This window comes from Aphanomyces invadans (assembly GCF_000520115.1).
Source record: "Aphanomyces invadans strain NJM9701 unplaced genomic scaffold supercont1.24, whole genome shotgun sequence".
Lineage (NCBI taxonomy): Eukaryota > Oomycota > Saprolegniomycetes > Saprolegniales > Verrucalvaceae > Aphanomyces > Aphanomyces invadans.
This window is the reverse complement of record NW_008580169.1, coordinates 749404-771462: the sequence shown is the minus strand read 5'-3', so window position 1 is coordinate 771462 and position 22059 is coordinate 749404. Positions and strand designations below refer to the sequence as shown.

General features: G+C 54.3%; 6 protein-coding genes across 8 annotated transcripts; 3 read left to right on the top strand and 3 right to left on the bottom strand.

The window, feature by feature from the left end:
• The first annotated feature begins 2539 nt into the window (after positions 1-2539).
• H310_10109 lies at positions 2540-8535 on the top strand. 2 transcript variants are annotated; one of them, XM_008876372.1, is made up of 21 exons: positions 2540-2706; positions 2766-2919; positions 2965-3263; positions 3330-3495; positions 3552-3754; positions 3805-4262; positions 4317-4580; positions 4725-4899; positions 4954-5249; positions 5490-5897; positions 5942-6093; positions 6161-6274; positions 6329-6497; positions 6573-6661; positions 6775-7117; positions 7173-7510; positions 7564-7659; positions 7715-7816; positions 7877-8044; positions 8220-8306; positions 8354-8535. In XM_008876372.1, the coding sequence occupies exons 1-21, from the start codon at positions 2591-2593 to the stop codon at positions 8501-8503; spliced, it is 4347 nt and encodes a 1448-aa protein (XP_008874594.1). In that variant the 5' UTR covers positions 2540-2590; the 3' UTR covers positions 8504-8535. The 2 variants fall into 2 exon arrangements, with proteins under 2 accessions (XP_008874594.1, XP_008874595.1); XM_008876373.1 differs by having other exon boundaries at positions 7877-8306.
• A 23-nt stretch (positions 8536-8558) lies between these two features.
• H310_10108 (hypothetical protein) lies at positions 8559-10606 on the bottom strand. Its single transcript, XM_008876371.1, has 9 exons — positions 10487-10606; positions 10177-10441; positions 9991-10121; positions 9853-9935; positions 9716-9785; positions 9469-9657; positions 9353-9421; positions 9201-9301; positions 8559-9048 (listed from the first exon to the last, which is right to left on the bottom strand). The coding sequence occupies exons 1-9, from the start codon at positions 10587-10589 to the stop codon at positions 8602-8604; spliced, it is 1458 nt and encodes a 485-aa protein (XP_008874593.1). The 5' UTR covers positions 10590-10606; the 3' UTR covers positions 8559-8601.
• A 94-nt stretch (positions 10607-10700) lies between these two features.
• Positions 10701-11803, top strand: H310_10107 (hypothetical protein). Its single transcript, XM_008876370.1, has 5 exons — positions 10701-10869; positions 10926-10976; positions 11028-11202; positions 11251-11341; positions 11400-11803. Exons 1-5 carry the CDS (start codon positions 10724-10726, stop codon positions 11561-11563), a joined length of 627 nt encoding a protein of 208 aa, XP_008874592.1. The 5' UTR covers positions 10701-10723; the 3' UTR covers positions 11564-11803.
• On the bottom strand, positions 11252-17764 carry H310_10106. Of its 2 annotated transcripts, none has more exons than XM_008876369.1 (28): positions 17396-17764; positions 17215-17341; positions 17064-17157; positions 16964-16999; positions 16720-16892; positions 16581-16671; positions 16336-16529; positions 16139-16282; positions 15870-16088; positions 15243-15816; positions 15119-15160; positions 15001-15069; positions 14843-14949; positions 14578-14784; positions 14317-14513; positions 14149-14266; positions 13919-14098; positions 13838-13867; positions 13616-13768; positions 13472-13568; positions 13334-13395; positions 13147-13284; positions 13029-13091; positions 12868-12970; positions 12535-12808; positions 12061-12460; positions 11879-11982; positions 11252-11799 (listed from the first exon to the last, which is right to left on the bottom strand). In XM_008876369.1, exons 1-28 carry the CDS (start codon positions 17710-17712, stop codon positions 11619-11621), a joined length of 4494 nt encoding a protein of 1497 aa, XP_008874591.1. In that variant the 5' UTR covers positions 17713-17764; the 3' UTR covers positions 11252-11618. The 2 variants fall into 2 exon arrangements, with proteins under 2 accessions (XP_008874591.1, XP_008874590.1); XM_008876368.1 differs by having other exon boundaries at positions 15906-16088.
• Positions 17765-19867: 2103 nt separating this feature from the next.
• Positions 19868-20482, top strand: H310_10105 (hypothetical protein; the record flags this gene model as incomplete). The annotated part of the gene is made up of 2 exons (XM_008876367.1): positions 19868-20220; positions 20280-20482. 2 exons carry the CDS (start codon positions 19868-19870, stop codon positions 20401-20403), a joined length of 477 nt encoding a protein of 158 aa, XP_008874589.1. The 3' UTR covers positions 20404-20482.
• On the bottom strand, positions 20478-21990 carry H310_10104 (hypothetical protein). Its single transcript, XM_008876366.1, has 6 exons — positions 21795-21990; positions 21501-21749; positions 21281-21453; positions 21030-21218; positions 20698-20979; positions 20478-20644 (listed from the first exon to the last, which is right to left on the bottom strand). Exons 1-6 carry the CDS (start codon positions 21915-21917, stop codon positions 20509-20511), a joined length of 1152 nt encoding a protein of 383 aa, XP_008874588.1. The 5' UTR covers positions 21918-21990; the 3' UTR covers positions 20478-20508.
• Between the last annotated feature and the right edge of the window lie 69 nt (positions 21991-22059).

Genomic DNA, 22059 nt, shown 5'->3' with positions numbered 1-22059 from the left:
ATACTTGCGGGCTGACTTCGACAGATACGCCGCAACCCCAACACCACACCCAAATGGCTGCTGCCGGCAATAACATTGTTCAGTCAAGCTCTGGGTGTCTATGGCGTAGGAATGGATATGATAAATCTTCGACTCCAACAACCGGCCAAATACGGCCTTGAATAGAACGGCCGCATTCTTGGACCATATCTTCATCAAGTCCTCTTTATATGGAGCGAAGTGACTATACCACGCCCGCTCTCGTCCATGGACTCGCTGAACCTCTGCCACATCCCCTTCTTGATCGCATATGGATGCACAACGACCCAACGACCCGTCTGCTCCCTTACGCACACAACACACCTCTTCAAGATCCTCAACTACCCCATCATCCGACTCTGGGATGTCATTCAAGGTGACACCAATATCTCGCAAGCTTTCACCGAGATGCTCCACTGGTTAGGACCTCCCCGAATAGCAGCAGTTGCAGGTCCGGCGATTGCAGCACACCTACGGCCACTCATAGCACGAATTTCGACATGTCCGTTCGGCCTCAACTTCCAAGTTCATCTACCTGCAGCCCATCACGACTGGACGACCGAATCCAAGACACTGGAACTAACCACACCCTTCACCATACGTAAATGACTCCACCAGACCAAGATCCCAACTATCCAACTACCAAGACTTGGCATACAAAGGCCAGTCCACTGGCACTCACGATGGCAGCGCGATATCTCGATGGACAAGTCTTTGCTACCCGTATTTCGTGAAGTGAAATTCCGACTCCAACACAATGCATTGGGATTCCTTTACAAGTACGCCTAGCGTTCGGGCTACTTGCGTCCGCGGCTGCGTCTCAACCGAAGATGCCAAGCACTTATTTTGGGACTGTCCGCATGCTCAGCGCGTATGACAATGTTATCTTGCACCGTTTGAAGACATCAGCAGCAAGCTACACTGGCGAGATATCCTGTTTACTGATTCAACCAGCATCACCGCGGAACACAATACAACCTAACAGGACACCGTCTTTTCCCTTCTTCACTTCATCCGGGCGATTTGCTTTCGATAGCTCTGGCTTCAACGCAACCTCCTTCTTTACGATGAAGTCTTTCCAGACACGCTGACACTCGACGCCGAGATTCAAGCATACCTATGGCTACACATACAAGTTCATCTCAAGCGTATCGACGGCCCCGACAGAAGGAAATTTCACCGTTTCTGTTCACTGCTGCTACCCGGCGGTACAACCTACCAAGCCTTTCTCCAAGACGCTGCTACCCATACCGACCCGCCTGGCACAACTCCAACCCAACAAAACCCTGTTCCCGTGCGGCAAGGTCAAGAACACACCCACACCGCCTGTAAAAATCTCGTCCAACCACCGCTTTGCCGACCGAGCCCACGTGCTTACCGTTTCCGCTCCATGACAACGAACAACAATCAAGCCCTTTCGACTAAGCAGATTTTACACAAGTTACGCTCGCCATCTCTATACCCAATAACAAGTACAAGCTTTTCAAGGTCAGCTACCAACTTGGCTTATTGCCGTCCGCGCCCTTGACAACAACGGCCACCGACTTCGACACGACTCAAGCAGCAAGCTGAAATGAGCGTATTTTTTGCTTACAACATTTTGGATTAAAAAGTGTCGCAGAAGCTGCCGCTGCCGCGATCGGGTCCACCAAGGCACTTTCACTTCAACTCGAAGACAACAACCCCAGCAACAGGCCAGCTCGTCCGCCAGCTCATTGCGTCAACAGTTGCGACTCCGATACCAAGACACACCATTAACACCAACTGGTCAAGTTGTGGCGCGCAAGGCACGTTTGAAAATTAAAGATTCCGCACAGCAGTTACCCATTGGTGGTAGACAACAAACCGCCTCCATTACCAACAGCAGTCATCCACTCTTGGTTTCCGCCAACTTCGTGTCGCCACTTCCTCGCCGATCGACAGTCACCTGCCAATTGCTTCCGTCAAACAGGCGACATCAAGCAGCAGCACCGCGATTGCTCACGATCCCACCAAGATACCGCCCCTGTGGATGCACATATTCAAGATCCAGCAGATGCCGCAGTCCTCCCATTGCCCTGCGAAAGGCACAAGAAGGAACGATCGTTTCACCGCACCATTCTGCCGCGGAAGAAGACACTTAGTGGAATGTGCTCAAGATCCCCCGCACCCCCAAGGAAGTATGAGATACTCACAACCCATGCCTTGATGGAGGACGTTTCTTGTAGCGGGCATACGCTACAAGAAACGTCCTCCCATCTCAAATCAAGGCCTATGAAGCCAAGTTCATCATAAATATGGAATACGACAACTTGAAGAGTCACCTACTATTTAAGTATAATGAACACTTCAAATCCGGAGTAATGGTTAATCGTTTATGTCTGGGGCCAAAGCAATTCGTGGAGGCTCGACGGGGGTCTCATTGTTTTCCCGTCGCAAACAATTCGGATAAAAAATGGAAAATCATTTTCAACTAATTCGGGTGAAATGGAAAATGATTGTCAAATAATTCGGGGAAAATGGGCGACTACGAGTAACTCCACGACACCGTTTCGTGCCAACGTCGACGTGATAACAAAGCGCGCTGTGCAGCATGGAAGCGGCGGTACAGACGCCCGAAGAGGGCGGCAAAGGATCGTCCTCCAAACACCTCCAGAACGTGTACGACAAGAAGGCTGCGATGCTCCAGGCCAAGATGCCTTGGTACAAGTAAGTCTCCCGAGTCGACTCAGGCAACAACGCCGAGATGACGCATGTCCCTGTCCTAGAAACTCAAGTCAGAACGTTGATATCCCCGGCGTCACGTCGGCATTCCCGGATATTCCCGCCGACACGTCGCCATCCCCATCGCTCGACTTTCTCCAGGGCGGTAAAACGTCCCAGCACACTGCTACGGTGTCGCTCTTTCCAGAGCACGACGAGGTAGGTTATCGAACGTGGTCAGCATGCTTTAATGGTACATGGAAGCCCCGATTGCAGGCCGCGCTGACCAAGGCGTCTCGGCAGTCCGCCACCCCGAGCCATTCCCCGTCAAAATCACACCAAACTCCATCCCCCGATCGAAAACGTGGCGGCGAGGAACATGTTGAGATCAAATGGAGAGGGCGTGTGAGCTGGGAGTCGGACTTGCTCGAACCCACGGGCCCGAAAACTCCGTCCAAGCGAGCGAGCCCCCTCAAGAACGTGCTTCCTTCCATGTTGCCAGCGTCGTCCGCGGACGAAGCTCGTTCCGGCGCGAGTAGCAACCCGCCATCTCCATCGAAACGGTCCGCAGCTTTCTCCTTCCATCGCGAGCATTGCATGCATTCACGCGCATGCGGCGCCGTATGTAGCTCGTCGGCCGTGTCGTCTGCGGAAAAAGAGGACGAAATCGATGCTCTCCTGTCCAAGTTCAAAATCTGCGCTGACGCGCGAGCTGGCATCCGGGACAACCTCTTGTCCAAGTATACGCCGCAAGCCCCCCACTCCTACGTGTTCACGTCCCCCGACGCCACCTTTGTACGCGGCCATATGTGCGCCACCATTGTGTCCTGTAAACGTGGTCATCGCGATAGATCGACGCCGACGCCGACGACGTGACCCGCCTGATGTCGCCGTCAGTTCCCGAGCGCCGCATGCGCGATGTCAAGACGGCCCTTGCACACGATGGCGGCGAAAACAGCTCCTCAGACGACGAGCCGGACGAAGATGCAGACGTCGCCCAGCAAATGAAGGAATCGTACTTTGGGCTGGCCGCGCGCGGCAAATTCTTCGCCAAGTGAGCCATCTCGCATTCGAAACAGCATGTCGGTCACGTCGTGCCTGTAGGTACGCCGGTCTACACGCAAAGCCGCATTGTTTCATGGCTGTGCCGCATCAGCCGCCGTTGCATCTCCCATCGCCGCAGAGGGCCCACCACCACGACACGAGCCTCCCATCGGTCCATTCGCCGCCAAAAGGCCAAGATCCCAGTGCCGCCAACGACGGTCGGTCTGCTGCCCATCCAGGCAAGGACGACAGCACGCCGCCACGCATGAGCCACTACGACTACCTCCCCGCTGTTCCGGCCAAGCCGCCATCGCCCCGCCAATCGACCCAACCGCCGCGTGTGGCCAACGCGAACGAAGTCAAGATGAGCCCCCGCACCATGTTTCTCAGCGCGTGCCTGTCGAACACGGGCAATCTGCCGATCGCGCTCCCCATCCTCATTCGAAAGCACGGCACGACTGCATTCGACTTTTCGTACCAAAGCCTCGGCGACGCATTCCTGACCGAGTTTGCCAAAGGTACATCGTGTGGTGGCATCCCAAAAATCTCCTCATGTGGCACCGATCACCCAGCGCTGCGGGACGTTCCGTTCGTCGAGTCGATCAACGTGTGCGACAACCGGCTGACGGACCGCGCGCTGAACCAGCTCCTTCAGGCGCTCGAAACAAAACCCAACTTGACCAAACTCGACATCTCGATGAACCAAGTCGGTGCCCGCAGTGCCAAGACCCTCAAGGCGTACATCGGGTCCCCCATGTGCACGCTGACCCATCTGGGGGTATGCATGGCCGACATTGACGACTCGGAGTGCGCTGCTTTCATGGTCGCGTTCGAAGGTACGTCCGATGCCCGTCGACCGGCGGCTCCGCATCCAACCACCCGACGTTGTTGTGTTGTTTGGGATCGATCTTGCCATGATTCGTGTGCCTTTCGCGGAATATCGCGCGCGCGAGATGGCGCTTTTGTCACGTGATCTGTAGCCAACAAGTCCGTCGTCCAGCTCCGCATGAGCCGGAACCGCATCGGCGAAGCCGAGAATTTGAACGTTGTCCAGCCGGACTTTGTCACGGGGGGTGAAGCGATCGGAGGCATGCTCAACGTCAACTTGACCCTGACGCAGTTGGATGTGTCTTGGAACCTCCTGCGCCTTGCTAGGTACACTCCACCCCCGCCCTTCCTCGTGCTGTCGCTGGACTCACTCGTCGTCAGCGGCGTCACGCTGGCGAATTCGCTAAAGCTCAACTACAACCTGTTCGAGCTCAATTTGGCGTACAACGCGCTAGGCGACGCGGGCGCGATGGCGTTCGGGCAGTCGCTGTGCATCAACAAAACGCTGCGGCTCTTGGATATGTCGTACAACAACGTGGGAACGAAAGGCGCGTCCGTCCTCGCGTCGACAGTCTCTCGCAGCCGCACGATTTCGTCGCTCGTCTTGGACGGCAACAACATCGGCCAGCCCGGCGGAAAAGTCCTCATGTACGCCATGGTGCACAACCGCACGCCGAGTACGTCCTGCATGTATTACGTGTCGATGTCGGGTGTTCGACTCGAGCCATCCGTTTGTCCATGCGGCGATGCCATCGGACGTGGCCGTCGGCCCGCTGGTGCCACGAATTCTCGTGCAGTGGGGCCTCGGGTGCTGGTGGTCGCATCGAGGACGTGTGCATGAACGGATCGTGCGATTCGCACGACATGAATGGCTGCAAAGCGCGCCGAGCTCTCACTCCAGACGACGCTGCTTGTAGACGGGTGCACGGTGAGCATGAAAGGATGCAACTTGAACGAACGCACCCAGGCCAAAGTATTTGACCCGATGGAGCCGGCGGGCGATTACGTCCTCGACTGCGCTGACCCGTACGATAACATGGTCGCGACCGAGCTGCTACGCCTCGCGACGGTCAAGAAGGGGTGTTCCTTTGCCAAACTCGAAGCCAAGCCGACGCGCGACGCTCCCAAAAAACTTACGCAGACGATCAAACTGGTTCGACAGGAGCAGCCACCCAGCCGGCCCGCGCGTGCGCGAGGCGTCAACAAGACGCTGCTCGACCTGTCCTTCCACGACATGGACACCAAGTCCGCGGGGTGCATCACGCTGTCCGAGCTCCACGGGGTCCTCCTCGAGCTTGGCTTTCAACCGGCACTCGACCAAACCGGTTCGTCGTCTCCGGCGCTGCCCATTTCATGTGGACTGTTGTAGAGACTCTGTTCAACAAGATCGACACGGACGGCAGTGGAACGATTGATGAAGCGGAATTGAGTGGCGGCGGGCTCTTTCATGCCGTGTTTCGCACGATCGATGCGAATGCGTCGGGAACGATCGACATGGACGAGCTGCGCCAGGCGTTTGTGGTGCGTTTGGCCTCGATGTTTGCCCGGCGGTGGCGTGTTGTTTGGCACTCACGATGGATGTGGCCAGGTGTTGGGCGCCAAAGCGACGGAGGAAGATGTCCAAGCCGCGATGAACACGTACGACGTCGATGGCAGCGGCACGATCGAAGAGGACGAGTTTGTCGAGCTGATGAAGCACCAAGTACGTTCCATGACACGGTCGTGACGGATGTGATGCCATGGTGGGGGGGTCCAGGTGATTCAAAAGTTGAACCAGCACCACGCCGCGCACTCGGTCGAGTCGCTGGCCCTCCGCGACGAAAGTTCTGGCGCCGTCTGGACCGTGCCATCCACGGGTTTTCTCGACATTACGTTTGTGTACGAGCGCGAGTTGATGAATGACCGCGAGAGCTTCATGTGCTACGGTACGCGATGCGTCGACGCCGCTTGGCGGCGTTCGTCGAGCCAGACCGCGGTGGACTTGATTCACTTGGTTGTAGGACTGTCCGAGAACGGATTGAAAAAGCTTGTGCAGTCCGTGGAGCGCGGCAAGGAAACGATGCAGCAGGCAGAGCTCCTCAACGTCGCCGTACGTGTCGATGTCGTGGCACTGACTTGCATGCCGTTGGTCCTTTTGGCGACGCTGCCATGGGGGCGGCTTCTGGTGTCTCGTCCGCCATGCGTCACGAACCCATGCGTTAGGTCCATGAGACAGAGATCCGAATGACTGCTGCGCAAGCCATCGTCCTCATGGAAAGCTGCGGCGACATGCATGAAACCAAACGCGTGGGGGCCGTGGCCAAGGTCTTGCCACAGCTGACATCCATCAAGGAAGCGCAGACCCTCGTGAAGCGAGTCCTGACAACGTCCGAGCGGTTCTCGCTGCGGTTGCGCCTTGGCGCGCTGTATTTCCCGCTTCTCGGCCTTCCAACCAACCATTACAACCTCGATTTGGCGCGGCCACAGGACCGGCAAGCCCTCGCCAAACTCGCCGAAATTGCCCAAGCCGAGAAGCAGTTTTCAAAATCGAGGTCGGGCCGCGGCGGTACGAACGTGTTGGGCGGCGCCGTTGTCGATTTGACGGGATATCCATGGCGTAGACACGTCGCAGCATGGCAATTGGGAAAACTTTCGGAACGAATGGCTCGACGGGAAGCCGACGATTTTGACGTCGCATTTCTTTCAAACGATGCCGCAAAAGGGCAAACTCGAATTTGACTATGTGTCGACGACCCGACCGACGCGCGGGACCAAGCCCATGAGCGACCGGCGGTACCAGCAACTGCTGGCGCAAATCGCACGGGACAGCCGGACGGAGCTCCGCCTGGACGCGATCCCGACGCGGCGCCGTCGGCACAGTGTCAAAGACCGGTGGGACCTCGTCCGGAACGCCGTGCGGTATCGCAAGTTCAAAAAGTGGATTCGCAACGTCCAAATGGTACGGACATGCCGTTCCGATGCCGCGGACGAGCTCACAGGAGTCCGTGCCAGGCTTTTCACGTCCACAGCCACACCAAGGAAGACATTGGGTACAAGTTGTTTCAAATCGAAGCCGCGGTATGCGATCGTTGGCTTTCCGTGGACCAGGTACGACGCCACGGGCATCTCCGTCGACCACGGGATATTGGATGCATGCACGCAGGCGGCCGAAATCGTGCGGTGCATGCCGAGCGCGCACGGCGGCAAGACAGACACGTGTCGGTTGCTGTTCCCGCGCGTCATCGACATCGAGAACTTCATGGAGGTAGGATCCCCATCGTCGCCCGGACACGCACGGCATGACGTGATCGACATGGTCGGCTAGATTTTCGACGCGCTGTCGTTTCCCGAAAAGAACGAATGCGCCCGCGTTCTTGGATGGCTCAATATTCTCAACCCGCTGCACCCCGATCGATACTACGAATTCGACTTGTCGAGCCGGGAAGAGCGCGAGGCCGCCAAGATCTTTGTCAAACTCGCCGTCTCCGAACCGGTTCGTGGCTTGCGATCGTTTTGCATGGCATGCGCTGCCTCCTCGTCCACGCAAACGGGATCGTGCCGTGAGCCGTTGTGGCCCGCCCGTTCGTGTGTTGGCTCAGCGGGGCGGTGGATAATCGAGTGTGTGGTGGTGGCAGCGGTCCGTCTGATGTGGTGGCGCGCTCTGGTAGGGCGAGAACTGGATCAACGAGTCGTTTGGATGGGTGCGAGGAGAGCCACCGATTCCCGGGTGGGAGCTGCCTAAGTCGTGGGCGAATGTACGTGTGTCGTCGGCGATGAAAAGTCACGGTCTTGATGCGAATAGGACGATGTCACGGCAGAAGACGGGCCGAGGCGGACGGGATGGCTCACGTTCGAGTACACGTCGGATCCGGCGCGCGGGTGTGCTGCAGTCCCGTCAGTGCGGCAGGAGCTGACACAGCGAGTGCTGTGCGGCACCCGGTTGTACTTGTAAGAGAGGCAAATCCAAACGTCCTGGAATCGCGCCGTTCTTTGCAAGGCGACCGCATCGACGAGATACTGGTGACGACGAGGTCTCGGATGTTTTATCTGTTACTGGATCGAATCGGACGGGGCAAGCAAGAAGTCGGCCTGCACAACCGGGCGGAGTGTGCCATTGGGTGCGGCGAACGCGCTGTACCATGGCTCGTTGGTCATCGTGGCAAAATCAGCGGCGTTGAACTCGTCGTCCAACACGCCGTAGCTTTCGCACGTTTCGAGCCAGACGTGGCACTCGGTGGGGTTCACAAACGCTGGCAGGGCGTGGAGCTTGGCGAGGGAGTAGCACCCAAACGTGTCGTGAAGGTGGTGGGCGCACTGGAGCACCTTGAGGGCGTGTGCATGCAGCGCTGCTGCTGCTGCTGACGTCTTGTGTTCGTTCGCGACTACTGCGCACGCTTGGAGTTGACGCAGGAGATTTCGCCCGAGAACGTCCAGGATCTTGGGTACACACTCGTTGACTTCCTTGGGCTTGTCTAGCTTGGATTCGCGCATGACATGCTACGGCCATCAGAGCAGGCGTCAACTCCCGATCAAGTCGACAACTTGGAGCCATCCAGCGCGGATCGCCACGACGATCAGTCGATCGCCATGAGCAGCAGCGCCATGGAAGCAACTGGAACGAAGAACGGAACGAAGAGCGACGACGGTACCTCAAAGCACGAGTCGAGGTCAAAGTCGAGCTCGTGCAGGACGCGATCGAGCTGTTGCTGCATCCACTCGAGCCGAGGCAGGACCCACGCAGCGCCCGACGCTACATAAACGGTCGTCTTGGATCGAAACACTGCGCAAGCGATCGACGTACGATTTATGCCGAGGCGGCACACGAACGAGTTCATCTCAATCAACGCGTTCACGTTTTCGGGATGGAGTTCTAGCCACACACGCTGACATGGGTTGACAGGATAATGTCGAGGGTACCGAACGCTTGCTTGAACATGTCGTAGATGGCGTCGGGCGACGTGTCGGCGGCGGGCTTGGACGCGGCCAAGAGCGCCGTGAGCTGGGCTTGGAGCAATATGACTTCGGACAAATCTTCCTTTGTCACTTCGTCCTCGACTTCTTCTTCATCGTCGTCATCATGGGCATCTTCCGCTTCCGCTGTTTGCTCTAAGTCGATGCAAACAAGCATGAAGGTCGGTCAAAGCCAAGCGCAAGTCCAACGCACGGGTGTGGGCACTGGAGCCATCGAGAACGGAGGCGTGGTGCTTAAGGATGTTGGCGCAGATGTCGAGACCCTGATGCAGGCAGAGAGAAGAGATTCAGTCGCTCGTAGCGTTGTTAAACGAAGTCTGGCGCGTGTACCTTTTGCTGCAGTGCCGCGGGGGACTGGAAGGATGGTGTTGACGACACCTCGGCGGTGTTGTCGGTGGACGTGGCGGCAGTATCTAGATCGAAGTGGGTCGTCGGACTCGAGAGCGAATTTGGGTCAATGGGGAGTACCCAAGAGGTGCTGAACTAGTACAGACCCTTCTTTCAAAGCCTTTGCGTATTGAAAAGGCGACTCGAACGCTTCGGGGGTGTCCATGGACACGGCGGCTTCAAATTGCGCCAGTGCTGCCTCCAGTACCGTCCTGTACCTTCCGAGTGAGGCAAGATTGAAAATGCACGGGGACAGCTCGTTCGCACCGGTCTTGTTTCTCTGTTGCGACTATCATGGAAGTGCTGCCGTATAGTGCCATGCCGTACGGACCCATCTCTTGTTGACCGAGGAGAGTCAATGCTTGTTGGAATTTATCCATGGCAGCCTCCGCCAACGTTGCATCGTCGTTCTCGGACGCAATGCGGGAAATCGCCGTTCCCCACATGCACATGGTGTTTCCGAGCTGCATTTTCGTCATGTCTGGGTGGGCATCAATCAACGTCTTGAGTCGCTTTCCGATTTGCCACGACTCTGCACATGATGCATCAATCCGTTTGCAGTGTGGACGACACGTACCTCTCGCTGTCGTCTCCGACTGAAGAATCTCGTTCACCGCGGCGATCTCGTCCTCGACGGACGTTGATGTTGCCTTGCGCTTCTTGCCGCCTTTGCCATTCATTGCGCTCGTTGAAGCTGCCGACGTGTGCCAAACGGGCCCTTTTCGGATACGGATACCAATAACCGGATGATTCGCCTTATCCGGAATACGCGCGGTTCCCCTTCCAAAATCCAGCCACGTCACTTTGCTCCACGATGGCGCTCAAGTCCGTGGCGCTCGCGCTCGGCGCGACAGTCGTGGGATGGATCGGATACCTCACCTTTGGGCGCGGGCAGCCCGTCGTGCTCTTCTCATGGCACCCCATCACGTTGGTCGCTGCGTATGTCCTTGCAACTCCTTCGTACGTTTCACATCGACAAACGCATGGCTAACTCGACCGCCGTGTCGATACGGCAGCGCCCTCCTTGCGATGAGCGATCGCCGCGTTGAATCGAACCACGCGAAACGGTACGACGACTCCTCCCGCTAGTTCTGCCCCTGTGGTGATGACGGACACAGGACATCGCTTGTGCAGTGGCACGCGTTCATGCAGACCGTGTCTGTGGTCCTGGCCACCGTCGGGTTCAGCGCGATTTACATTAACAAGGACAACAACAACCGTCCGCATTTCACCACGACGCATTCGTGGGTCGGATGTGCTGCCATCACGCTCTACTACTTGAGCTTCGTCTTGGTACCCATCAACGCTCCCTCTCTCTCGGGATGCTGACGAATGCACTAGGGCGCGCTAAAGACGTTTGGCAAGACATGGAACTGGCAATGGAAAGACGCCGCGCATCGCATCTTCGGCGTGATCAACTTTGTCGTGTCTGGTATGTCGTCCTTCTCTACCTACCCCGTGTGACAACGTCCATCTTGTGTGGAATGCAGGCGCTGCCGTGTCCCTTGGGCTTTACAGCGGTGGATGGGGACGCGCCAATCTGGGCGCCTCGGGCCAAGCCGTCGCCACGGGTCTCGTCGCGTTGTTGCATGTAGTGGTCGTCGTCAAGCTCTCGTTGACGTGGAATGCCGTGCCAGTCAAGAGCAACGAGTAAATGCAGCGACGACTGGTGTGTAAATGCAGAATTGCACACGCCGATGAACAAACTACTACATGCTTTCGTCGCTGTCGATGACGGCTGTCGGCACCGAGACGCCGTCGTGGCTCATGGGCGTGAAGAAGAGCTGGACGCTCGTGATGGCATGCGTCGTGGGATGCAGCGTTGGAAAGATCTCGTGCTGGAAGTGCGTGTGCCGGATGAAGTGTGGCGCCATCGTCTCGAATACAGTCCTATGTGCATTGAGATCGAACACGTGCGCATGAGACGTCGCTCTACTCGACGCCGAGGCCATCCGCGAGGCAACGGTACCTGTAGTCGATGCTGTATGGAACGTCCATGCCGTCGTCGCCGTACGGCAATTCCTCGGTGAGCGCCGTTGGCATTGCAAAGCACTTGTATAGCGCATCATAGTCCTAGCAACATGGCAGCATGAGTTTTCTCGGTTCTACTGCTCATGTGCCGCCAAGCACGCCGCGGGGCAGTGGACGTACATGGTGGTTGAGATGGACGCCCCACGCCTTGACGACGAACTCAAAATCGGCGGGGTCGACGCACCCCGTCCCGTTCGGGTCGTGCGGCGCGAACAGCGCAAACACTTTGTCCAAATGGATCTTCAGATCGGCCGAGCAAAACTGCCACAGAAACACGGCAATTTCGCGGCGAATGGCGTCGGGAACATCGTTGGGTTTTGGCACACGCGGTCCACCGCCGCCGTTGGCGATGGAGTTTTGGGCGGCGGACGAAATCACAGTCTCCATCGTGTTGACAAAACTCAGCGACTGAGCATGCGTCCCGCTGTAGTACGCCGTCAGCGTTTCCTTGCGACTGAAAGCGTTGTGGAGGTCGTATTTGATTTTTTCCCAGTCGCCGGCCACAACATCTCGGCCCATCCTGTTCGGTCGAACCAAACCAACGACCATCAGCAACATCCCAACAAGTCGAGTTGTAGCAAGACTCATTCGCACCATTTGTCAAAGTGATTGCTTTCGTAGTGGGGCTGCGACGCTGCCGTTACTTGAATGACGTGGCGATTGCCCTTGGCGTCCACGGGCAGGCGAAGAAGGTCATGGATCGAACACAACGAGAACCCCCGAGTAAACATGTTGATCGGGTACGTCGAAGAGTGCAGAGCGCCACAACTGTCGATGTTGATTGCCAGGGAAAACCCAAACGGCGACGAGAGGGACGTCGCTGGTGGTTTCCCAATACTGACCAGACTCATGTTGAATAGCGTTGCGCCTGTGAGAATTCGCCAGTGCGTGATCTATAGCAGATATGTCGATATCGGACGAACGTACTCGCGCGAGTGGCCGACGTGTACTCGTGGAGCAGGTCCTGCATCCGTTGTACGCGATGAATATGCTGAGAAACGTCGCGGCACACCATGAGGGCTCCCGTAATCTAGACAATTGTTCAGGCAGGTTGCTGTTTTTGCGCGTTGTGATGGCATGCTGGATACCTGTCGAGTGAAGATTGGGATTTTCGACAGCTCCAGGCGGTGGAGGTTGCGACCGCGGGGGTACTAACCACAACGTTGTACCTCTACGTGACCAACGACGTGCCCCGTGCAGTTGTACCATGAGCATAACGACGCCAATGACTTCAATCCCAAACGAATCCCAAACGGGGCAAGCCGTGATCGAATAGTCGGTAAAGTTTGCATTCTTGTCGGTGGAAGTGATGCGCTGAATGCCTTCTTGGTTGTTGCCATCTCCCTAAGACCCAGTGTCACGACCGACGTGCATGGACGCTGTCGCTTCGTACAATGTAGTCCCATCGCCGCACAGATATGACTTTGCCTTCGCTGACCACGCGTTTCAGAAGCCCTGGTCATTTTCGACGTCATGGAATTCGTTCGGGTTTGCGCCAAGCCGGCATGCCAACGAGTCGATGGATTCGTACCTTCCGCGCAAGACACTTCCAGCCTTTCCATGGACGAAACAGATAGTCGACGTTGCAACGTGGGGTTGACAAACTTGATCTCGTCGGACGGAAGCAGCTAACGTAGTGGTGAGCACGAAGCATGGACGGATTGATTGGAGGTACTTTCGACGTCCACATGCTCGTGTGATCGTCGGTCCAGAGCCAGAGTTGGCCCTTGTCGATTGAAAAAGTCGACACTGTTGCGTTGTACACCGCGTTCATGATACCAACGTGATTCAACTCTTTGTAGAATGACATGCATGTTTCCAGGAGCATCTACGGTCACGGTAACATGTGACGTTGCATGACCGTTCTTCGCGCAATGGGGATCATGTGGAAGTGTACTTTGGTGTCTTCGTGGAGTTGGTGCATCGTCTAGAATCGAATTTCGTCATAGATAGCGAAATCGTACGACCATTCACGTACTTGACGCTCAATGATGCTCATGAGAATCCCGGACACTTGATTTGCAATGATAGCAACCAACGAATCGTCGTAGTCAAAGTCGTGGGTGGTGCCTTTTCGATTCACGAGCTGCAGCATCCCAATAAACACGCGGTCGTCGACCCCGGTTTTGCCAAACTGGAACAGCGGCACAAACATCACCTACAGCATCGTTCATTCAAACTACAACGAGCGATAGCTAGCCGTTGTACCTGTTGGGCAGCGATGCCGTTAAGTGTATCGACGGTAGGGTTGTAGTGTGTGTATTGAGACACGTTGTTCACAATCAGTGGCTCTTTTAGTGTCAAGGCTTCTTCGAGGATGCTGTTTCTGGAAGTGCGATCAGCGGCCGTTGTCGTCGTCTTGTCACGTGCACTTACTTGTAAAGGGACGGCTTTAAATCCACTCGAGTTTTTCGAATTCGGTGGAACGTGTACAATTCACTCGTGCGCTCGTCGTTCAAGTAGATGCACGCGCACTGCACGCCCACGATTTCTTCCGCGTGCATGTTCATGTTCAACAGCGCTTCGTTGAGGGGCAAATGCCGAATGTACGTGCCAATGCATTTGCTCACGTCCTATGTCATAAAGAGGCTCGTGTAGTACAGTGTCGACATGATTTGCCAAGGACTCGGGACTGACCTGAGTCTTTTGAAACAAGTTGTTGTTCTCCATTGCCAATGCAATCAGCTGTGACACCATTGCAATGTGTTCTTCGTCTTTGGCCTTGAACGACGTGCCACCGGATTTATTGATCATTTGGATCACTCCCAGCAAACTGTCCTTGCTGCTAATGATTGGCATGGCCAGAATGCTCTTCGTGCGGTACTTTGTCTTTTCATCCCAGGCCTAATATAAAAAAAGTCCCATCGAAATCTCCATATTGACGAATGCTGATGGAACGCACGCGATTGAATCGCTTGTCTTCGTACGCATCCGGCACATTGATCAAGCGCCGGGTTTCTGCACATGCCCCTGCAATACCTTGGCCCATGTGGACGACAATCTCATGTCCTGCAAAGAGAATGTTATCGAGACCAGCAGGCGAGTCGAGGAAAACCTCACCTCGATTTCTCCACGATTGGTTGACTGTGCCGTTGTTGATATCGCTTTGCCACGCACATAGCACATGTTCTAATCTTGGTCAGTTCCGCCCAAATCGTTGGCATTCGTGTTGACATACCGTTGTTTGGTAGGGTTTTCGTCACAAACAGCGTGCACCGATCTAACGCAACGAAAAACAGGTAAAATTGCTGTGACACGTCTCATTGCAAAATCGATAGAAAGCATTTTTGAGTTTTGTATACCTGTGTCGAGGAGCTCCTTTGTGGATTGCATGACAAGCAACGACAATTTTGGAAAGTCCAGACAGGTAAAAATTTGCCTGGACAGGGTGAGCAGCACCGTTTCGCTCTTTCGTGTGCGTTCGACTTCGGTGAACGTCATGACCTTGGCCAAGAGCCCGCTGCAGAAATTTGCCAAGCCAGTCAACAAGTACTTGTCTTCTTCGGTAAACGACTGGCAATTTTCCACCGTCACTTGCACCCCCATGCCACGAAAATGCTGCGTTTTTCCGCACACCTGCAAGACGGCAATAGGTTCTAGGTCGTCGCCGTCGCAAATAGGGAGAAGCATCGTTGACGAGCTCTTGAGTTTAATGAACCGATCCGAGTTCATGTGGCCACCACTGTATAGCGGATGGCCAAAGATTTTGCACCCGGGGATGTTCAGCACTTCTTTTGTGTGGAACACATAGGAAGCAAACCCCGGAGACGGCTGCGATAGAATTTGCGACAAGTGAGCAGGATTTGGTTGAGCCATTTCCTCGTTGTCCATGGTGGATATCAGCTCAAATGTACCGGATGGGCTGGGGCTTGTGTGCTACGGAACCACAATTAACACGAAGACAACGTTAGGGGGTTATGCCGTGGTACATGCTGATGGTGTGAAATCGAGTGGTCGTTGCTTACGTGTACGGGGACTTCGTGAGATACATGAGTTGATTGTTTCGACAAGTAGTCGCTGTAAGCCATTTGATACTCGAGGGAAATGTGAGGAATGTTGGACCGCGCCGTGATCGTTTCTCCGTCAGCCCGACAAATGCGACTCCAGAATTCTTGCTTTTGAATGGGATCAACCACAAAGACAAACGCCTGCGCAGAACAATAGCATGAATATTGCGTTTGTCAAGGAAGTGACGAGCCTCTTCGGCGTTGGCAAGGGCGCAGGCTTCGGTAGAAATCAGTCGAACCATCTCGTACAAGTCGCTGCAGGATGCAAGGCGGTTGAATACGCCACATAGTGCCTTGAGCCCCGTGTGCAGTAACGATAGTTTGGACGCGGTTTCCTGTATGGATATGATGAAATGAGATGGTTGAACACTCTATGGGACGCTTCAACCTGCAGTTCTTTCAGCCATGCTTCTTGGTGGTGGCCAGGGAGTTTTCGAATTGACTCCATAAATTTTTTCGAAAGCAGGGCGTCAAAAGCACCGCTGACGTTGGATTTTCCAGGATTGGACTCAATCAGTGTCCTCAACGGCGGAACAGAGAGCCACATTTCATCCGACAGCATTCGTGGAGTCGGATGAACGCCTGAGAAAAAAATCAAGTGAACCATGGGATCGACGACGGGGATTAACTGACCTTGAAGCATTGGCACTTGGTGTAAACTGCGGATTTGCAGCACGTTGATTTGGGCTTCTTTCTCCATGACCATGTCCTCCCGCTCGCTCAACTGCACGTGGCGCTTACGATTTAATCATGTTTCGTTGTCTCATCGTACCTCTTGCTGCAACTTTTTAATACGCCGGAGAAACGTCTTTGTTTGGGTTGCGAATTCCTCAGTCCGCACTTTTTTCTCTTTCTCCAAATTGTGAACTTTGAGTCTGAGCGATTCCAATTCGCGCTGCTCGGCAGGGCTGATTTGGACGATGGCCGACACTTTCCGTGGACTTGCTACTAACAAATGGCACGTCACCGACGTCGATTGTGAAGAATATTCACAGCGCAGTCAGTTCAATCCATACCTCGGCCTTGAGACGACGGTCGTGCTGGCGAACGCCCTAAACAAATTTTAGTAAAATGCTCAACAATGTTGGTGCAGATCGAACAAAGCGCAAAGCACACCTGCTGGTGCGGGTTTGACTCCGTCATGGACGCTCAAGTGCGGCAATTGGCAATTTTCCAATGACATCTTGCTTGCAACCAAACTGTGCTGCATCTATCATACGCACGCGATGGAGGATGAAAAGGAGGATTGTCTGCTGGATGGTCGTACTTGTTGTTGTAAGCGCAAGTCATGTTGCAGGAGCGCGACTTTCTCCTCCAACAACGCTTTGTCGTGTTTGAGCCTTTCAATTAAGGTATTTTGTTCACGGATTTTCGCGATAGCGCTTCGGTTGACCCTACCAATACAAAAGGCTTCAAGGTCGGTTTCGTTCGTGCATGTGGGTCCTTACGCTTCCAGGGCCCTCTGCGATGTGGCAGAGCCTTCCAAGACAAAGTAATCGTCAGCTGTTGCGATCTCTATGTCGTATTGACGTTCTCGAAAATCACGGGGTTCGCGCGTCTCCACTGATTTCTCGTTGCTTTGTTGTGCATGTTCGCGAGTGCTTGAGTGCACTGTCGACGGTCGTTTGCTAGTTGGGAGGACTTGTGGGCAACCCTCGGATTGTGCGCAAGGTTTATTGCGACTTGGACGCTTGGGCTGATCTAGTCCGGCGACAATAGAGCTGTAGGGAGGTGGATGCTTCGAATCCTTCCACGTGAAGCTCATCGTCGCGGAGGGCCGGGGGGGTGCACGTGATGCCCACGGCGCACAACTTCGGTTTCCAAATGTAACTGACCTAAAGTCCACGCTTGTCTCGGTTGCATATCCATGCAGGAACTATTGTGAACCCATTGAAAAGCTGGGCCAGGGTCACTCGTCAGGCAGCAGTCACTGCTGCAGTTGTTCTGTACCCACGGCCAGCATCGAGAAATCTTCATTCATCTCGCAAAGGATTGAACTATGACTAACGATACGGTCGCTTCGATGGGGAGTACAAAGTCCTTTGAGCACCTTCCCATGTCATTCATGATGAATTCATTACTCGGAATTGGAGTACTGTGCTACCTCGCTTGTGTTGATATGTTTTGCTTTTATGACTTTCACAGATAACTTTCAGTTGTGCAGTTCGATTCCACACGCTAGAGGGTAGTTTCCATTTTGATGAGGAATTGGTAAACGCCATCTTTTGTGGTCGTCTTGTTCGCGGTGGGCAATATTGCGACTTCCTCGCATTACTTGACGACTCGACGTTGGTACCGTTTGCTTTAGCTTCTGTTCTGCACTCTGGCATAATTCCACGACGACCTTTCTACACATCATAGCAGTGTCAATAGTTGCGCTTCGGCCTTGTTGGAACCATGTTTTGGGTTTTGCTCACATCTTGTCCTAGAATTGTTCACAGTCAGTTAGCGCGTTTACACAAAGGAAAGTCTTGACCCCCACCGTTGTTCGAAAATTCCACAGTACACGAGTTAGACCCGTGAGCCGAAGGAGAATTGTCCCACAATTGCACACTTGCTGACATGAGTGTATCGACTGGGAACAATTGCGCCAACCGTGCACGCAGACCCTCGAGCTCATTTAATCTCCCTGTCCCTCGGACAAAACTGCTAGTCTTGAGCTCATTGATCGTTTTCGGCCATGAAAATTGTGTTTCTCCAAATGACGACTGTGCATAGTGATCACCCCTTTGTTTTGCGTCAATAAAGTGGTTTGGTTGGTGGCGATGCTAAGTGATGTGCCTCCGTCTATTACATCGCCATTGCGGTAGGCAACCAAACCTGCTCTGCTTTTATCATGCTACGGGACATATCAACTCGTTGACAGTCTGAGCTTGGATATACCGTTTAGCCTTGGGTCTTGTTTGAGCTGACATTGAATTTACGTGCTGGTATGCATTTCGGATTTCTTCGATCAAGCTGAAGTGCGCGTCTTCCCTGGGTATGGTTGTGTTCGTCCGGGCGACTTCAGCATTTCCAACCGTTCCATCTAGAAGCTGTTGAAAATTGGCTGTCGTGTGCAAAGGGTTCACGGCGTTGGCTCTCATTGAAGTCGGTTTGCAAAGCCGTGCAGACTGTGAGCTTCTCATTACTGTGGCGGCAATTGTGTGCGCATGGATAAGAGAAGTACATGTCGCTATACATTCGTCCTGAGGACAATCAGACAAGTATCGTTGTGGACAGGCAGTCAGTTGTATCTACTTGCAGGGTAGACCCGTACCACATCTGAAAATTGCGTTGAGGATGAAGCCTCGACCATTTCCACTCGCGAGGGTTGCACTCGAGCAGCAAAGTGTTCACTGACTGTGGATGGCCCGTCCAAATACCTCCACAAGTTGTTTTGGTGGGTCTGTTGAGCAATCTGCAGCAAGACTACACGGTGACGCCAAGCCACGCATCCATTTCCAAACCTCTAGAGCTGGTGCATGACTTGGCATCGGTGACCCTGTCAGCAGGTCGCATTCGGTCAAGAACGTGTTGAGTCAAGGTGATCACCTGTGCGAACCCAGCAAGCGCTGCTTTGACACGACTCAGGAATGGCTGTTAGATCTTGTTCTTGGAGACGGGGCATCCTCGTTTCGTTCGGCTCTGAGCAATCCCATGGCATCCTGACATGGCAATTCGTCATCGTTGAGCAATATTCATCACCTACATCTCGCGGCGCGACGGTGGTGGACTTGTCCATTCCGCGTGCCATTGACGAGCATGCATCGCGTGGGTTGCTTGAGGTTTTTGTATGGATTCTTCGCGCGCAAATTTGAAAACTATTGTATTGCGTGAACGGAACTTCCAAAATGTATGTAATGAGATGAAATAAAATAAAAAACAGGTTTGTGTTGAAGTCATTTCCAAATTCACCTGGACGAGAACACACCCGCGTCATGGACAACAGCAGGAAGCAAAGGAGCAGAAAACATGACAAAGAATCCCTCGGGAAGTGTGCGGAGGAGTCTAAGCGAGATTGGTCCCCTGTCGAGATTGTCGAAGCTACAGCACCCGTGCATCCGTTGATTCGCCATGCGAAGAAGACGTTGAAGGCACACCTGCTTGCCACTAGGAAAGACATTGAGGAGTCGATGCGCGTCAAATACGAGCGACTTATCGAGCAAATCGACGTTGAAATCGATGAAACGAACCGACAGTTGGAATCGTTTTACAAAGTAAACGACGCCATATACGAGAATTCAACCAAACGATTGAAACGAATGACAGATGCCGTCACCGACGAAATGGAGTATAGTGCCTTTCTTGATGGCCGTTACCACCATCCTCATTGTCCTGTATGCCTTTCAGGCACGTGCGAAATATACACGACAATGCGATGAAAGACGTCCAGCAAATGCAAGAAAAAGCGAAAATCAAAGCGATCCGAGACTTCAAACAAGAGGCAACCAAACTTCTACAAACACAAGGATAAGGTGGCGCAACGAAAGCAATTCGTCTACGAAACATTGTGACGACCTTCATGGCGTATATCACGTTAAGACAAGGTGGACACAAGGGTTATATTTGAGTGTTATTATCATCCGCGGTTGTAAGATGTTCCAGGGTAGCCACCACGAGTATTCGGGTTGTGCACGGGTGCACGATTCATCGTTCCACCGGACGTCGGAGCCACTTGCACTTGAAACATGTGTCCTTGAGGGCATGCCACTCGCCTACAAAGGTTCATCGATCAATAGGTTTCCTACGAGCAACCTTCGGAACGTACATGTTGTACATATGCGGCAGGACCCGCATTTGAATTCGACATTGCGGGCATTGAACCAAAGCGCCTTGTGAGCCAGCTCGATACGTCGCGCCGCTCAGGGCTCCCCCTGAAGGAGGTTGGCCTGGCGTTTGCTGACGAGGAAGAGTTGATCCAGCTTCTTCAGGGCGTGGCTTGACATCTGCCGCAGTCACGGGATCACCGCAGTCGCGGCAAAACTTGTGCGTTGCACGGACTCGAGGATGGTCGCATTTCTTTTTGATCTGGACTTCAGTCAGGCCGGACCTGGAGCACCTCTTCGTTGGCAAAGTATTCAAGCCATGTCACGACGGTACCGGCAGGAAGGGCAATAGTCCGAGTTTGTGGACGACGATTGCTTAATCTCCTTCAAGCAACTCCAGTGGAACGAATGGCCACACGCCGTTGTGTAAATGGCATTGCCGGCTTCGAGGACTTCTAAGCAAATCGCGCACTCTTCCGCCACGGACTCCACTTGGGTGATCATGGGCGATTTCTCGACGGCGCTACGCCCAACTCGATCAGCCCGACCAAGATGGCCCAGCGCAGAGGGAGTGCCACTACGTACAAGTGAACGTCGTCGGCGCGTTGCACCAAGCTCAGCACCCAGTCCTTTCGATCTTGACCAAAATGAGGGGAAGCCTGGATGTCGGCAAAGCTGTGACGTCGCTGAAATATTTGTTTCGCCGACGACGCGTCGTCTCCAAAGTGCTTGGTCACGAGAGCATCGTATGCTGCTTGCTGTATTGCATTGTGGGGGAAGTGATGTTGGGACAGTGTCGCCGTACCTTTTGTCGCGCGGCTTCCTCCGCCAGTGCTCGTTGCGATTCCATCGCTTGGCGCTGGAGGGCTTCCATTTCTGCCAGTTGTCTCATGCGTGCGTTCTCAATGGCGAGGAGACGCATTCGTTCTCTTAGCTCTTCTTCTTCTTGACGTACGCATTTGTCGCAGACGCGGGACGAGTCGTTCTTGGGCGCGCGGGACGTTACCCGTTTCTGGGACGACGCACACGATCGACACACGGCATTGCCGCACGTCTACATGGATCGTGTCAGTGTCCGCGAATGCATCGCTTGATGTACTCTGCATCGATGTTTATGTCGAAAGGCATAGAACCCCTTCAAGCACACGGAGCACTCGTTCGCGTCTTCGAAAGTCGAGTTCGTCATCGCGATCTGAATCCCGTTCATTCCAGCCATACTCATTCCGTCGCGACACGGCGTCCGGCAAGGTGTTCGGGGAGTGCGTCCGGCGAAGCTCCGAGGAGCCACTTTCTGGATTCAAGGAAGTCGCGAGAAAAAACTGGCCCACGCCATCCGGATACACATACAACACCCAAAAGACGCT

Excerpts from the sequence above, each read along its gene's own strand:
- H310_10109 (XM_008876373.1), top strand. The coding sequence starts at position 2,591 with ATGGAAGCGGCGGTACAGACGCCCGAAGAGGGCGGCAAAGGATCGTCC. Across the intron at positions 3,264-3,329 it reads CCGCCATCTCCATCGAAACG|CTCGTCGGCCGTGTCGTCTG; the intron begins GTCCGCAGCTTT and ends CGCCGTATGTAG. Across the intron at positions 4,900-4,953 it reads AACCTCCTGCGCCTTGCTAG|CGGCGTCACGCTGGCGAATT; the intron begins GTACACTCCACC and ends ACTCGTCGTCAG.
- H310_10108 (XM_008876371.1), bottom strand. The coding sequence starts at position 10,589 with ATGAATGGCAAAGGCGGCAAGAAGCGCAAGGCAACATCAACGTCCGTC. Across the intron at positions 9,302-9,352 it reads GTGCCGCCTCGGCATAAATC|CGTCGGGCGCTGCGTGGGTC; the intron begins GTACGTCGATCG and ends CCGTTTATGTAG. Across the intron at positions 9,049-9,200 it reads ACCTCGACTCGTGCTTTGAG|CATGTCATGCGCGAATCCAA; the intron begins GTACCGTCGTCG and ends TGATGGCCGTAG.
- H310_10107 (XM_008876370.1), top strand. The coding sequence starts at position 10,724 with ATGGCGCTCAAGTCCGTGGCGCTCGCGCTCGGCGCGACAGTCGTGGGA. Across the intron at positions 10,977-11,027 it reads GAATCGAACCACGCGAAACG|GACATCGCTTGTGCAGTGGC; the intron begins GTACGACGACTC and ends TGACGGACACAG. Across the intron at positions 11,203-11,250 it reads ACTACTTGAGCTTCGTCTTG|GGCGCGCTAAAGACGTTTGG; the intron begins GTACCCATCAAC and ends CGAATGCACTAG.
- H310_10106 (XM_008876369.1), bottom strand. The coding sequence starts at position 17,712 with ATGAGCTTCACGTGGAAGGATTCGAAGCATCCACCTCCCTACAGCTCT. Across the intron at positions 17,000-17,063 it reads AGTCAAACCCGCACCAGCAG|GGCGTTCGCCAGCACGACCG; the intron begins GTGTGCTTTGCG and ends AAATTTGTTTAG. Across the intron at positions 12,809-12,867 it reads CACGTCGGCCACTCGCGCGA|GCGCAACGCTATTCAACATG; the intron begins GTACGTTCGTCC and ends GAATTCTCACAG.
- H310_10104 (XM_008876366.1), bottom strand. The coding sequence starts at position 21,917 with ATGAGTATGGCTGGAATGAACGGGATTCAGATCGCGATGACGAACTCG. Across the intron at positions 21,219-21,280 it reads CGCGCCGACGACGTTCACTT|CGCCGTCGAGAAATCGCCCA; the intron begins GTACGTAGTGGC and ends AGTTGGGCGTAG. Across the intron at positions 20,980-21,029 it reads GACTATTGCCCTTCCTGCCG|GTCCGGCCTGACTGAAGTCC; the intron begins GTACCGTCGTGA and ends GAGGTGCTCCAG.